The 13,148-nt window shown below is 41.0% G+C and overlaps 2 protein-coding genes across 10 annotated transcripts in view; both read left to right on the forward strand.

The window, feature by feature from the left end:
• LOC118407220 (protein HGH1 homolog) overlaps positions 1–2,150 on the forward strand; it is a 27,006-nt gene extending 24,856 nt beyond the window's left edge. For 7 of the 9 annotated variants that reach the window (XM_035807661.1, XM_035807654.1, XM_035807657.1 and 4 more), the window contains 2 exons: positions 347–421; positions 836–2,150. In XM_035807661.1, the coding sequence (XP_035663554.1) occupies positions 347–421; positions 836–1,198 (438 nt within the window). In that variant the 3' untranslated portion in view covers positions 1,199–2,150. The remainder of the gene's footprint in view (positions 1–346; positions 422–835) is intronic. The other 2 variants (XM_035807655.1, XM_035807656.1) reach the window with 2 other exon arrangements.
• Positions 2,151–2,275: 125 nt separating this feature from the next.
• The window catches only part of LOC118407083, a 40,483-nt gene continuing 29,610 nt past the window's right edge, over positions 2,276–13,148 (forward strand). The window contains exons 1-13 of the mRNA XM_035807501.1: positions 2,276–2,533; positions 2,938–3,060; positions 3,826–3,937; positions 5,102–5,265; positions 5,678–5,973; positions 6,595–6,713; positions 7,378–7,502; positions 7,854–8,001; positions 8,846–8,919; positions 10,248–10,311; positions 11,067–11,200; positions 11,720–11,831; positions 12,512–12,675. Coding sequence (XP_035663394.1) covers positions 2,968–3,060; positions 3,826–3,937; positions 5,102–5,265; positions 5,678–5,973; positions 6,595–6,713; positions 7,378–7,502; positions 7,854–8,001; positions 8,846–8,919; positions 10,248–10,311; positions 11,067–11,200; positions 11,720–11,831; positions 12,512–12,675 — 1,605 coding nt within the window. The 5' untranslated portion in view covers positions 2,276–2,533; positions 2,938–2,967. The remainder of the gene's footprint in view (positions 2,534–2,937; positions 3,061–3,825; positions 3,938–5,101; positions 5,266–5,677; positions 5,974–6,594; positions 6,714–7,377; positions 7,503–7,853; positions 8,002–8,845; positions 8,920–10,247; positions 10,312–11,066; positions 11,201–11,719; positions 11,832–12,511; positions 12,676–13,148) is intronic.

Consider the following 13,148-nt stretch of genomic DNA (forward strand, 5'->3'; position numbering starts at 1 on the left):
TATAGAGTCTACTCTGATTCGCTCTTGTTATTTGCCCAGACCGGTAACCCCGAAAACGTGTGAATGCGTGATCACATAGTCTGTACATTTTCCAATCGGTCCAACATCCGGTCCACCTAATTTTTTCAGGTCCGGTTTTTCTGGACCGGTCCAATGAGAAAAACCGTTTTTGTACCGGTACACTGTACCGGTACCCAGCCCTACACTGTACCATAAAGTCGCCAGTGTACCCAAAATTCTCTACGGTAGATTTCATTACAAGTGACAATATCTAGGGTATGTTAAGGTATTTTTGTCATTTACTGAACTGTATCTTTGTCTAATATTTTCTATGTGCCCTTCACAGCCCTGTGGGAAACCAACTATGCCGTTCGTGGAGAAGACGATGTTGATCATCGGCATTGTGGCGTTCGTCTTTGCGGTGAGTCCATTATAATATACTACACCAGGTGCCTACTTGTGCTTTGAAAAATAAAAACAACAAAGAATTGTGAAGTAAAAGCTTCTGATATGAAGAGTTTTCACCTGCAACTTAGAAAAAAGGGGCTCATTTTAGATTTAGAAGAAAAAAACAATCATTGTTAAACTAAAATACTTTTATTAGTACAATTGAAGCCCAATATACCAATACAGAAAAGACTGGATACAATGCAATGAAAATAATTTAACTTCATGAATTCAACAATTGCATAAAATAACAAGTTGTAAGTTTGGACAAAACAAAACAAAGCTGCCGTTAATCTCTGCAACGAGGCTAGGCAGTGCAAAAGAAAAAGACCAAAACAAAACTTGAAGACTGCTAGGATAAAAAATAATCTTCTAATTTCCTTTTCAGTGTGGCATCGTGTTTATAGTCTACCACCAAAAGATCAAGAATGGAATGTTCCTCCCCCCTTGGTTGGTCGGAAGGGGGCAGGACCCACCACCCCCTTACAGTGAGGGGAGCGTCAACGTGGTCACAGTCGCAACTAAAGTATGTCTGCCTCCGGATATCACAATCAGCACCACGGACAAGGACGGTATGAAGCCTGGGTACGAGTTCCCCGGCGAACCCCAGCCAGGGAACGAGGTTTCCGGCGAATTCCTCCCCGAGAAGATCCCGGACGATCCGATACTGGCACCACAGGAAGGCGATGTGACAGACATTGAGTTTATCTTAAAGTCGAACGCGTTGGAAGAAAAAGCTCCCATGAACTAGAATGGTGAATGGTTACGAGATGGTATCTGAAGCTAATCTCGAACCAGATCCACGGTGCGTAATGTATAGTACCAAACTTACCGTAGGTGCCCATTTCACTCCCTTAGCCGGCTATACTCCCTGGCCAGCTTTGATACTATCTTATGGCACCGCATGGAGATTATTCTGAAGCCAGTTGAGGCCATAAGGGCATGGGAAGCTGCTATATAACGTTACAGCGTCGGGGAATAGTGGTATTTTCTTTCAGCTCACATTTAACAAAACTAAATAGCTGATGATCAAATCATGTGTAATATATCCCTGTTTCAAAAGTAAGTTATTAGTTGAAATGGTCAAAGTCTAAGGGGAACAAATATTAATGTACTAGTATTACATTGTTAACCATAACGCACACATGTATATACATTGTATAGCCTTCAACTAGAAGGCACCAAAAACAAATAGCATACAAGCGGGTTGAAAGACAACTGCTCTGTTGTACGTATGTGTTTTGTTGTATATATTGTAAACGCTCTTCTCTTAGTACATAAATTTAATATGTCCTAGACCGCTGGCCGGAGGCGACTATGGTAGCGTGAACGTTATTACAGAGGAAACTGTGCAGTTATAACCGGTGAAGCTGTGCCTATGACTTGCCATACTAATGTGCTTTGTACATCAGCTTGAAATTCTATTTAGTGTGCGCTGACGAAGTAAGTTTGTCTCTAAGATAACATTAAAAATGCTCTTTTCTCCCATGTTTTGTTCACAGTCTTTGGTTGGACGATACATGTAATTATTAACTACAGCTAGGATAACTACCACAATGTAGCTTTCCATTATTAACTACAGCTAGGATAACTACCACAAAATAGCTTTCCATTATCTAGTACATTCCCTTAAGAATTAACATACTTAACCTGGCTTAACCAATTATTTTTCATCTATCAAAATAAAGTACTTAACGTGGTAATGCAAAGGCCATCTGCACTGTTCATTGGAAAGAGAAAATCAAGTGCCTTTCGTCATAAACACCGTACTCCTGTTGATATTAGGGTCACATTTTCGAACTGGGGCCCGACCGGTTTAGTTTTGGGGAACGAAAGCATGATATAAAAGACAACAGAAAAACAAAAAAACTTACCAAGATCATTCAAAAACATAATTTGTGCAATTATATTCAAATACTTTTTCTTTCCGCTAATAGCCCGGCTGGGCCCCGGTTGCGTCATGTGACCTTAATTAGCATTAAGAATGATTAACAAGGTTCAAAGTCCACAAAAAAGGGACCGGGTCAAATTTGAGTGACCGTGGTGGTGATAGTGTCACGAGTAACAGCTCAGGATACATTCACGGGTAAAAAATCTTTTGAAATTAATAATGCGGTGAAAGTTCTCATATATGAGATGTCAAATTCAAGACGTCAGTGTTTCTTCTGGATTTCTTATAGTCTTTGATATCTAATATTAGGGCTGAAAGTGTCCAGGTAGTGAATTTTGGAGCTAGTGGATTATGTAATTTCTTCCCGAGAAAGGGGTCATACTTTGAAGGTTCCGTTATGTGTTTTCCTACTGCGTTTCTGGACACATATACTATAACAAAGCAGAATAGTTTCTTACAAGTGATAATCAGTAATAGAAATTCTCATGTTTTCATCCTGTACGATTGTTGTAAAATAAGATTATTATAAGATGTATCTTCTGCGTGTTTTCAGCAGCTTGTTGTGTTTACATTGCGTCCCAAACAATGATTTATTACAGAGTGACTCCAGTGTGATAGGTCCACCCAACATGGCACCAACGCGCTGGGGGTTTGTGAGCACGGGGAGGATCTGTAACGACTTTAAGGTGGCTCTAGACACACTGCCTAGAGAGGAACATCAGGTGAGCGTTACTTGGTTCATTTTCGGCTTTTTGCTTTTTTACTACTGGTAACCGTCTATCCGTGTTGGACAAATTGCAGTTGGTTCGGACCCCATAGGTCATGGTTTAAAAATACTGCCATGCATTGCTACCGATCTTGGAAACTTGCGAAAGGCATGCTCTGCACACGACGTTGCTCACTTCACACAGGTGTACAAATGGGAACCTGACTTCAGATGGTGAGGTAAAATGGGGTGGGAGAAGAGGGATGGGCTCTGCCTCCCAATACCATGCAATAGACACAGTGGATAACTAGAAAGGTAATATTTGCAAGCAAATACAGAATGTTCCCTTCACATGTTGTTGTCCAACACTGGCAACTGTTTTGTTCATTCTTATTTGAACACATTTCTAAATGTAGTGACCCGAGCCTCTCTAGATCTGACATTTGCTACATGATGTAACTGAACACCACATGATGCCTGCTACTTTACCGGTTACCATAGTGACAGCCATCTGGTCCAGGTCGTTGACCTTATTTGTGCGGAGAAGAAGAAGAAGAAACAAAGCAAAAACAATATGTTCCCTTCTGTGAAGGTAACATAACAACCCAACCCACTGACCCTACAGCCTTCAAAAGGCTATGAAACTAATTTAAACGTTATCTACATTTCTAACTAATATATCCATATGTTTAAACTCATAATCCCTCCAAATATATAATTCATGATATTCATATATATATATATATATGATATTTATATTTTGCCTATATGTTTTTTTTAGGTTGTCGCCGTGGCGTCCAGAAGCCTCGAAACTGCCCAGAAATTTGCTCAAACTCACAACATCCCAGCTGCGTATGGTTCATATGCAGAACTAGCAGCGCAGGAAGACATCGGTCAGACAATTCAATTAATTTTGCAGATATAATAAAGCGAAAGTACAGAAAGGTATTTCTGCCACTCTAACTTTAATTCTACATTCTGGCACACCAGTCTTATGGCATGTTTAAGCTTTAATGCTAAGCTAATAAGACGAATTCCATATGAAAACAGTGTATCGTTTTGCATCCGTTGAAGACAACTTATCAAGCATTTATCTCTGTCCAATGTTGACAGCTACTTGTTCTTATTTGATAACAAGTAAACCTGTTAAACCAGTTTTGTTACCTACGTAAAAGCGAAGGTATTGTTTTCGGTCCGTGTGTTTGCCTCGTACACACACAGGCAAACTATTCTCGGACTTGGGATGGGATACACTCAAAAATAGAAGAGCAGCCAACAGACTTACAATTCTCCAGAAATCTAGACAAGGTCTCCTAGCCCTGCCAGTTGATTTCTACTTTCAGCTGAACCCAAGGCAATCTCGACAGTCACCCAAACTCATACAAACTCATCAAGACTTATAAAGATTGTCTCAAATACTCATACTTCCCAAGAACCACTATCGACTGGAATAATCTACCATATGTAACCACCCTTCAAACTGATACCGTTAAGTTCAAGGAAGAGGTGTTACAACACCTGAGGAACGGCCGTTAAAACAGCAGTACCGCGCCCTGGGTGGATTGCCCCAAAACTAAGGGGTGTTACCCAGTATCAAAACAAGAACAAGAAGAAGAACGAGAATAATAGAATGCGTGGCGGAAAATGGTGTAACCGGAGTTCAGACTTTGAGGACCATAGAATCAAGACCATATGACAAAGGATACAAAAAAAAAGTTGTGCTGCAGTACCAAGGTCAAACACTAGATCTGAGGGACCAAAGTTAAGCTTGATCTTTGTCTTTCCAACACCTATCCACTTACCAAGTATACAATCCATCCAGAGGTTCTCAAATTATGCTGACCACAAATATCCGGAAACACACACACTCACACACACATATCCACGCACACTCGCGCGCACACACACACACACACACACACACACACACACACACACACACACACACACACACACACACACACACACACACACACACACACACACACAATGCCTTTCAATACGGGGATAGTAAACACACTTCAGATTTGTAACTGTCGGTCTTTTTTTTACCCCAGACGTGGTGTACATCGGCGCCATCCACCCCCAGCATGCCCCAGTGACTACCATGATGCTCCAGGCAGGGAAGCCTGTCCTGTGTGAGAAGCCGATGTCTGTCAACTCCCGAGAGGCGAGGCAGATGATCGGCCTCGCTAAGGAGAAGAACCTCTTCTTTATGGAGGTGGGATATGCAAATTAAGCCCTAATTAGAAAAAAAATGAAATATTTATTTATAGCTATGTCCATACTAGGAATCAAAATCAAATTCATGTAACATTTGTAGTTTGCGGCTGGTGAAAGATTAACAGGTTCCAATTATGCAAATGATGCTAATTTGCCCATAGTTAATTCAACGCTTTGCCTTACGTGCTACGTAAAATAGGTTTTCAAACCATCTATATATAACGCCATATGTCAGTTAACGAATTTAAGATAACCGTTAATTCTGTTATTGAAATTTGTTTGATGGTGTGCTCAAGAAAACGCTTACACCAAGTAAATGCAGCCAACCAATCAATCATCTAACCTGATAACACGACATCCTTAACATCATCTGATTTTAAAACATAGCTTTCGTTTGTGTCTTGACCAAGGCTATCTGGAGCCGACACTTCCCATCGTACAGAAAAGTCCGTGAGATGATCGGATCGGGTGTTGTTGGGGTGGTCAAAATGGTCACCGCGTGTTTTGGGAAGGTTGTGCCTAAAGCCGGACTAGAAAGGTCAGTTTTTTTTCTTTCTTTTTGTTTGATTAAGGCTATAAAGAGTCGGTTCTTCCCGGCGTACAAGAAAGTCCGTGAGACCATCGACTCTGGGCTTGTTGGAGAGGTGGTGCTGGTCAGCGTCTGTTTTGGGAAGAATCTGCCTACTGCGGGGTATAAGCAGGAAAGGTCAGTTGGTATCATCTAGTTCTTGATATTGACACGTCTGTACGTAGAAGACACTGCAAATGTCCTGGAGATGCACATTGTCCAAGCAGCTAAGATTAAGCGAAGCCAGACAGATCATGGCATGGCAGAGCAAAGGCGGATCCAAAGAAAAGAACTCTGCAACGGAGACTTCTCTCTCTCTCTCTCTTTCTCTCTCTCTCTCTCTCTCTCTCTCTCTCTCTCTCATCCATGCCCCTTTTTCAGCGTCATTGGAATAAGTTGGCAGAATAATCAAATATTAGTACATGAAACTATAAAAACGAAAAAAACAAACATGAACATGATAAAGTTTACTCGGTAAATAATGTATACCGGGATGTCTAACCTGAATCATGAACGTAAATGATTATGATGATGTCCGTTGTAAATTCCGGTATGGCTGCTTTGAAAAGGCGTCAGCTCTCTCTCTATGATAATGGACACCTGATCTGCCATACCTTATCACACTTGGAGAATTTGATAAATACACAAATAAATATATCCCTCAACGATTTGCACACAAATGTTTGAGTAAATCCATGAATTTTTAGTATGCTTTAAACCTGATTTAAGACACCGTCATCTTTGATCTTCTTAAATTAGATCCATAGCAGGAGGAGGACTGCTTCTTCTTGGGATTTACCCGATCCAGTTCGCCACCATGGTGTTTGGAGGAGAGGAACCAGAGGACATCACTGTTAGTGGAAATCTCACGGATGGGGGTGAGCTGCTGTATTTTCAAAAGCATCTTTGTGATGAGATGGGACGGGGTCACTGATAAAGACTTAGTTTGGCCCGCTAGTGACCTAGATAGACTGGAGATAGAGACCAGAGCTTCACTCGAGGGTTGTGAGGGCCAGGGGAAGGTCCAGCCTGAGTCACTAGTACTGGATTTAGTAGGATTTCATGGATTAAAGAAGTTCAAGAGTACACTTCAGTCTCGCGCCTCCTGACAATCTTCTAGATCTAACGTTTCTTGTAAATCTTAACCATTCATACAAAATCAAGTTGATGATGCTAGATTATGCTCATTTACTTATTCACGTATGTTTATTCTTGTGGATGTCGCGACATTCTGATTTGACGTAGTACTACTACATGTATAACGCCTGTTCATCTTTATTCGCGGGGTAACCTATATCCGTTTTCTTTAAAAAATATGGTATTGTTCAGTGAATCCAGCTAAAGTTCTAAAGTTTATTTAGGGACATCAAGTTGACGGACGGTGATTTCAAAGTGAACTGATATTTTGAAAATAATGCAATTTCAAACCACAAAATACCCAGTTTTTTTTAGAACAACGGATATAGGTTACCCCGTGGATAATTTTGATATAGCGTTATCTGGCATGTGATATGATTTAGCTACTTAAAATGTTTTGCCCAGGAGTTGACGAGACTGTCACCATTGTTCTGAAGTACAGCCACAACAGGATGGCAACTCTGGTCTGTAGTACAGCTGCAAACTTTGCTAACGAGGCGTATGTCTACGGGACTGAGGGCTCTGTCAAGGTGTGTGCAATGACATCCAGACATGTGCTTTAAATACTTTGCTACATGCAGTGGGAATAATGAAACGTACAATGTTTACACTTTGAGTCTATAGCTAAGCATGATTGTACAGCTGAAATGAAATTAAAATACCAACCTGGCGATCTTTTAGCTTCTCCTGAAGTGTAGCAATATGCCCCACAAAACGTCTACAAAGTGTAATGTATACTAGCAGGTACAGGGTCAACATTCTATTTCTTGTGACAGTTATAAATGTAAGCGCAGATTTAGCTTAAAATGTACTGTTTATCTAATTGATGGAAGAAATGTACATATGATGAGTAACGTTTCTACATCATTGATGTTTTTCAGATTCCGTTCTTCTGGTGTCCCACAGAAGTGATCGCTCCAGACGGGACCCACGAGTTCCCCCTCCCTCCTCCAGGGAAGACTCTAAACTTTGAAAACAGCACGGGGATGAGGTTTGAAGCCATGGAAGTCAGGAGGTGTCTACAGGAAGGTCAGGAACAGATATATGCTGAATTAACCCTTATGCTTGGGTCACATTTCCGTGGCCCGGTCGGGCTAGACTGTTATTTGTGGAAGTGAAAAAAAATCGGTTTAAGCCATTAAATATGTACAAGGCATGCTGTTGAATTATTTTCGGTACGTTTTATATTGTTTTTTGTCGTCCTTTATATTGTACTTTTCCTTCTCCGAAAAACTGCTCAGAATGGTCCCAAATAGACAGAAGTAGCATGAAATGCACAATTATTGATTAGGAAAAGAAGAAAATAAATAATACTCTCGGATGTAGGGGCCGCGTAGCACAGTGGTAGTGTATTCGGCCCGTGACCGAGAGGTCGCCGGTTCGAATCCGCCTGCCGTGTTGCCGGTCTTGTGCCCTTGGGAAAGGCACTTTACACGACTTTCCTCACTTTACTCAAGTGAAAAATGAGTCGTCCCTCGGATAGGACGTTAAATGGAGGTCCCGTGTATGGGGAGAGCCATACCCCATGCACGTTAAAGAACCCCCACACGTGCGATGGTGCGGTGTGCGTTGGTGCAAATCCTTCTGTCGGGAGTTGGTGATTCACTTCAAATCACCCGGATGGAGGCCTGGCGAACCTCTGTCTCGTATCAGCCACATGGTGAATTACATCATTCACCCGGACGGGAGACCTGGCGCATCCCCGTCTTGTAATTAGCCATACGAAAGGGTATGTCACCCCGTAAGGGGCGGTATAACCCCGTCGTGTGTAAACATGTGCGAACATGTTTGATCACGTCGATGATGAGGAGAGAACCCATTTTACTTTTTTCTTTCACATTTTGACAGTTTGTTGTAATTCATAATGCTGCAGGTTTGATTGAGAGTCCCCTGATGAGCCATGCCATGAGTCTACAGATAACCGGTATCCTGGACCAGGCACGGAAGGTAGTTGGGGTGGTGTATGACCAGGACAAGGAATGAACCACAAGGGTCAAGGCTAATGAATACATAACTTACATGTAGAATAATAATGATAATAATAATAATATCGGGTGTATTTGCAGCCAGTGCCATAGGCAGGTACCCAATGTGTTGAGTAATGAGGCTGATTAACGTGGCCGAGGCACCTCCTCGAGCACGGGACCCCCGTTTTACGTCCCTCCCGGAAGACGATATTAAAACAAAGTGTGGAATCCTTCTCTCCTCAAAATGTGCGTCAATTAAACGAACTGTTTCCTGACGTTACAGGTCGGTCGATGTAATATATGAAGCACGTGTAGATAACCCACTTAATGTCAAATCATTTATAAAATTAACGACTGTGGCCGCTAATAAAAAATTGTTGTCAAAAGATGCAATAAATGTATTGTCGACTGTCTTTTCATATTTTTTTTTGTTATCCTATCTGATCCATTTATCAATAATAAATGACTTGATATATAAGTTATATATAAGCAAAAAAAAAAAAAAATATCGTGATTCTACGCGGGAGATCACTTCTTTGAAAACTTTTTCATGCGAACTTCGATAGAACTTTTATAGCAGTCCAGTATGTAACATGCATTGGCATAATACCGGTCATAAGCCTTATACCGGTCGATTAAAAATAGTGGAACTTAAAGAGATCTACACATGCAACAATAGTTATTTCTGAGGTATGCACACTTCAGACATCTAGGTGTCCAATGCATAATTTACAAAGCATCAATAACAATACATTCGAAGACAACAAGGCCAAAAGTTTTCAGGTCATTTTCGGGGCAGGCAAGCTCGTCGTGGGACAAACACACTGTCACGTTCATCGCAAGATTTGTAGATAATAATCACATGTGCTCACGGCACAAGACGAGCATGATTCAACAGCAATCTTGAATTTATTTTGGTGACCTACAACTCGTGTAAAAGTGTGAGGAACCGTTGCATTATCGCCCGGATCTACGACTGAATGGGTCAAATTGAACGTACGCCGCCATTTTCCCGCCATTTTTAATGCTACGGCCAGCAGTAAAGTTTTACGTCATAGCGGTTGTGACGGACCAAAATTAAATGAAAATTCTTGTCAGTATACGCCCATTTTCTCATGACTTTTTGAATGCTCATGCAGATTTTTGTTTTGTGCAACTACTAACAGGAAAGAAAGGAACAACAGAGGATGTATAAAGGTACATAGCGGCAGTTAATTGTGCCGTGTTTCGTTCGACCGGTATAGGAGTGTAGTGCACCCCCTTCCAACCACGCGCCCGTTCTCCGTGCAATTCCGCGATGTGTTCCAATTACGATATTATGTTTTTAGCAGGACCAGAGAGACAAATAATTTACACAGAAGAAGTGGCAAAGGTAAGCTGTAACAGCAACATGTAACTGGAGAAAATGATGCGTTGATCATTTGCTAAATTAGCATTGCTTGAGAAATTGCAGTAAACCGACCGGTATTATGCCAATGGATGTTATTGGATTTATGCCTGTTTGGTCTTTGGTTCCCGCTAAATATCGATTTTGCCACAGATACACACTAGCATTTTGTTATCATTCTTTTGAGCATACAGGGATGAAAATGTGTTCTTTATTAGGATAAAATCAACAAAACTGATAAAATTTAGGCAGTAGAATATTTACAATAGCCACCCAAAGCGACCGGTTATTTGGGGTCAAAGGTTACCAGCTGGTGGCGGTGACACACGTTTGAAAGGGTAAGACTTAAACTTTGGTTACTTATAAGAAGAAGCAAGGCTTAAGAAAGAGGATTTTAGTAGAGGTTTTGCATATTTATCATCAGTGACTAACAGCCAATGTTTTGCCTATGTGGTTCTTAAAATAACTCAAGTTTGAGCTCAAAATAATAGAGTTGTCAAGGGGCGACTAGCTCCAAAAGGAACGGTATACATGTATTAGATATACCGTTCCTTTTGGAGCTAAGGGGCGACCTGCATGTTCGGGCACAGACGCGACAACAAAACAAATTGAACACAACACAACGCGTCTGTATCTGTTAACTGCGTTTACTGTTAAAATCAGGCGTCTAGGAGACTATTTATAGAGATCACAGTCACGATATGATGATATTACGGTCCAAAATTGTACCCAAACTACAGAAAGACACATGTACAGAGTTACGCAAGTAGCTGCACGTATGATGGCACCGACACGTTGGGGGTTTGTGAGCGCCGGAAAAATCTGCAACGACTTTAAGGTGGCCCTGGACACTCTGCCGAAGGATGAACACCAAGTGAGTTACTTGTCTAAATATTTTCATGTTTTAACTCTGAACTTGTGTACTTCATTAGCTATATGATAACGTTACATTAGTCAGTAGCTAGTCTTCATGGAGGGCAAAAGTATTAGATATCAATTTTAGGAAGTGATAACTGCATACTACTTCACATTATATGATTACTAGTAAGTACCCAGTTGCTCCACATGCCTCTAAAGCATCCAATGTTCTACTAAACTCCCCAAGCTCCCTCTAATTGAATTAATCCTATGGCTGAATACAATGCAAAACTTTTAGGTAAGATTACAAAACTAATTTCAGGTTCGCTAAGAAATCTCGTCTTGTTCTTGTATTCTTTGCTATCTTATGAGCAATATGCCTTCTCGGTGTGCTTAACGTACCTCATTTATTCCGACAATATGTACGATAAACAAAGTGTCTATGCGTATATAGGGAATTTTTTTTTGGCAATTTTGTTTGCAATGTTGTGTTATGTCACATTAGTTTGTTTTCTATTCTTCTAATGTTACAAAGGTTGTGGCAGTGGCAGCCAGAAGCCTGGAAAGTGCCCAGAAGTTTGCCAAAACTCACGACATCCCGAGAGCCTACGGATCATATGCAGAGCTGGCAGCACAGGAGGACATTGGTAAGATAATTGACAAAAGTATTATTATATACATTTTCATTAGGTCATGATCAGCTACACAATTCTACAGATCTCCATTACGTAGATGGTAGACTCTATGTTTTATTTTCATTGAAGACATTTGTCATCCCATCTGCAGGGCTCGAAATACTGGGTGCATGTGCACCCAGGTGCACCCAGAATTGGAGCTGTGCACTCAATTATTTTCTGTGGGTGCACAGGGTGCACCCAAATATTTTCTTGCATTTATGTATGTAAAGATATCAAAGTATACTAGTAATAGTAGTATACATCAAATCATCATATTCTTGACATCTAAGTGTTAGAAAGATAATAAGAATGCCTGTCATTTTTATGTGTTTAAGAATTTGATAATTGTAACTAAGTTCTATTATTAGGTTATTATTTGAATTTAAGTGGTGCTGCACCCAAAAATTTTTCGGTGCACCCAATTTTTTAAGCTGGGTGTTCCAGTGCACCTAATCACAAAAATGAATTTCGAGCCCTGCATCTGTAAAAAGGGAAAAAGAAAATTTTTCAAACCATTGTGACGTGAAAAGTGGTGGATGGCTGCCCCTTTCCAGCTTGAATTCTCAGCTGCCCTTGTGAGTTGTCACTTACAAATAATTTTCTTTTTTAAGGTGTTACATATTAAAAATGATTTGTTCCATGCAATCCAGATGTGGTGTATATCGGCAACATCCACTCCCAGCATGCCCCAGTGACTACCATGATGCTCCAGGCAGGGAAGCCTGTCCTGTGTGAGAAGCCGATGTCTGTCAACTCCCGAGAGGCGAGGCAGATGATCGGCCTCGCCAAGGAGAAGAACCTCTTCATTATGGAGGTAATAAGGCTCTCCTAAGTTAGTCTTAGTCACTTGAGTCGAAGGAATTTTTTAGCTTTGTTTGTGTGTATGTTTGTCTCCAAGAACTCAAGAATGGCTCGCTGGATTGGTTTTAACATTTTGTGTGTTGGTCGTGACAGAAACTGGAAATGATTAGATTATGGGCCCCCTATTGGCTTTTTCGGGTAATGCAGTGGAACTTCAAGTTTCACTATTTCGTGTTCTGGACAAGCTATGGTCATGATATTCAGGTGGTAGATACATGTTAACATTTGTAATCTCCAAGCAGATCCTACGGTGCCATAAGATAGTATCAAAGCTCAGCTGGAAGGAGTATAGCGGGCCAAAGGGAGTCAAACGGGCACCGTAGTTTGATACTTTATTATGCCACCGTGGATCTGCTTGGAGATTATAGACCCTTGAAGGCGTGACATAACTTTGAGTTCCCCGGTGTTGAGAAATGTTTGGTAGCT

This window comes from Branchiostoma floridae, chromosome 19, assembly GCF_000003815.2.
Source record: "Branchiostoma floridae strain S238N-H82 chromosome 19, Bfl_VNyyK, whole genome shotgun sequence".
NCBI classification, from domain to species: Eukaryota; Metazoa; Chordata; class Leptocardii; order Amphioxiformes; family Branchiostomatidae; genus Branchiostoma; species Branchiostoma floridae.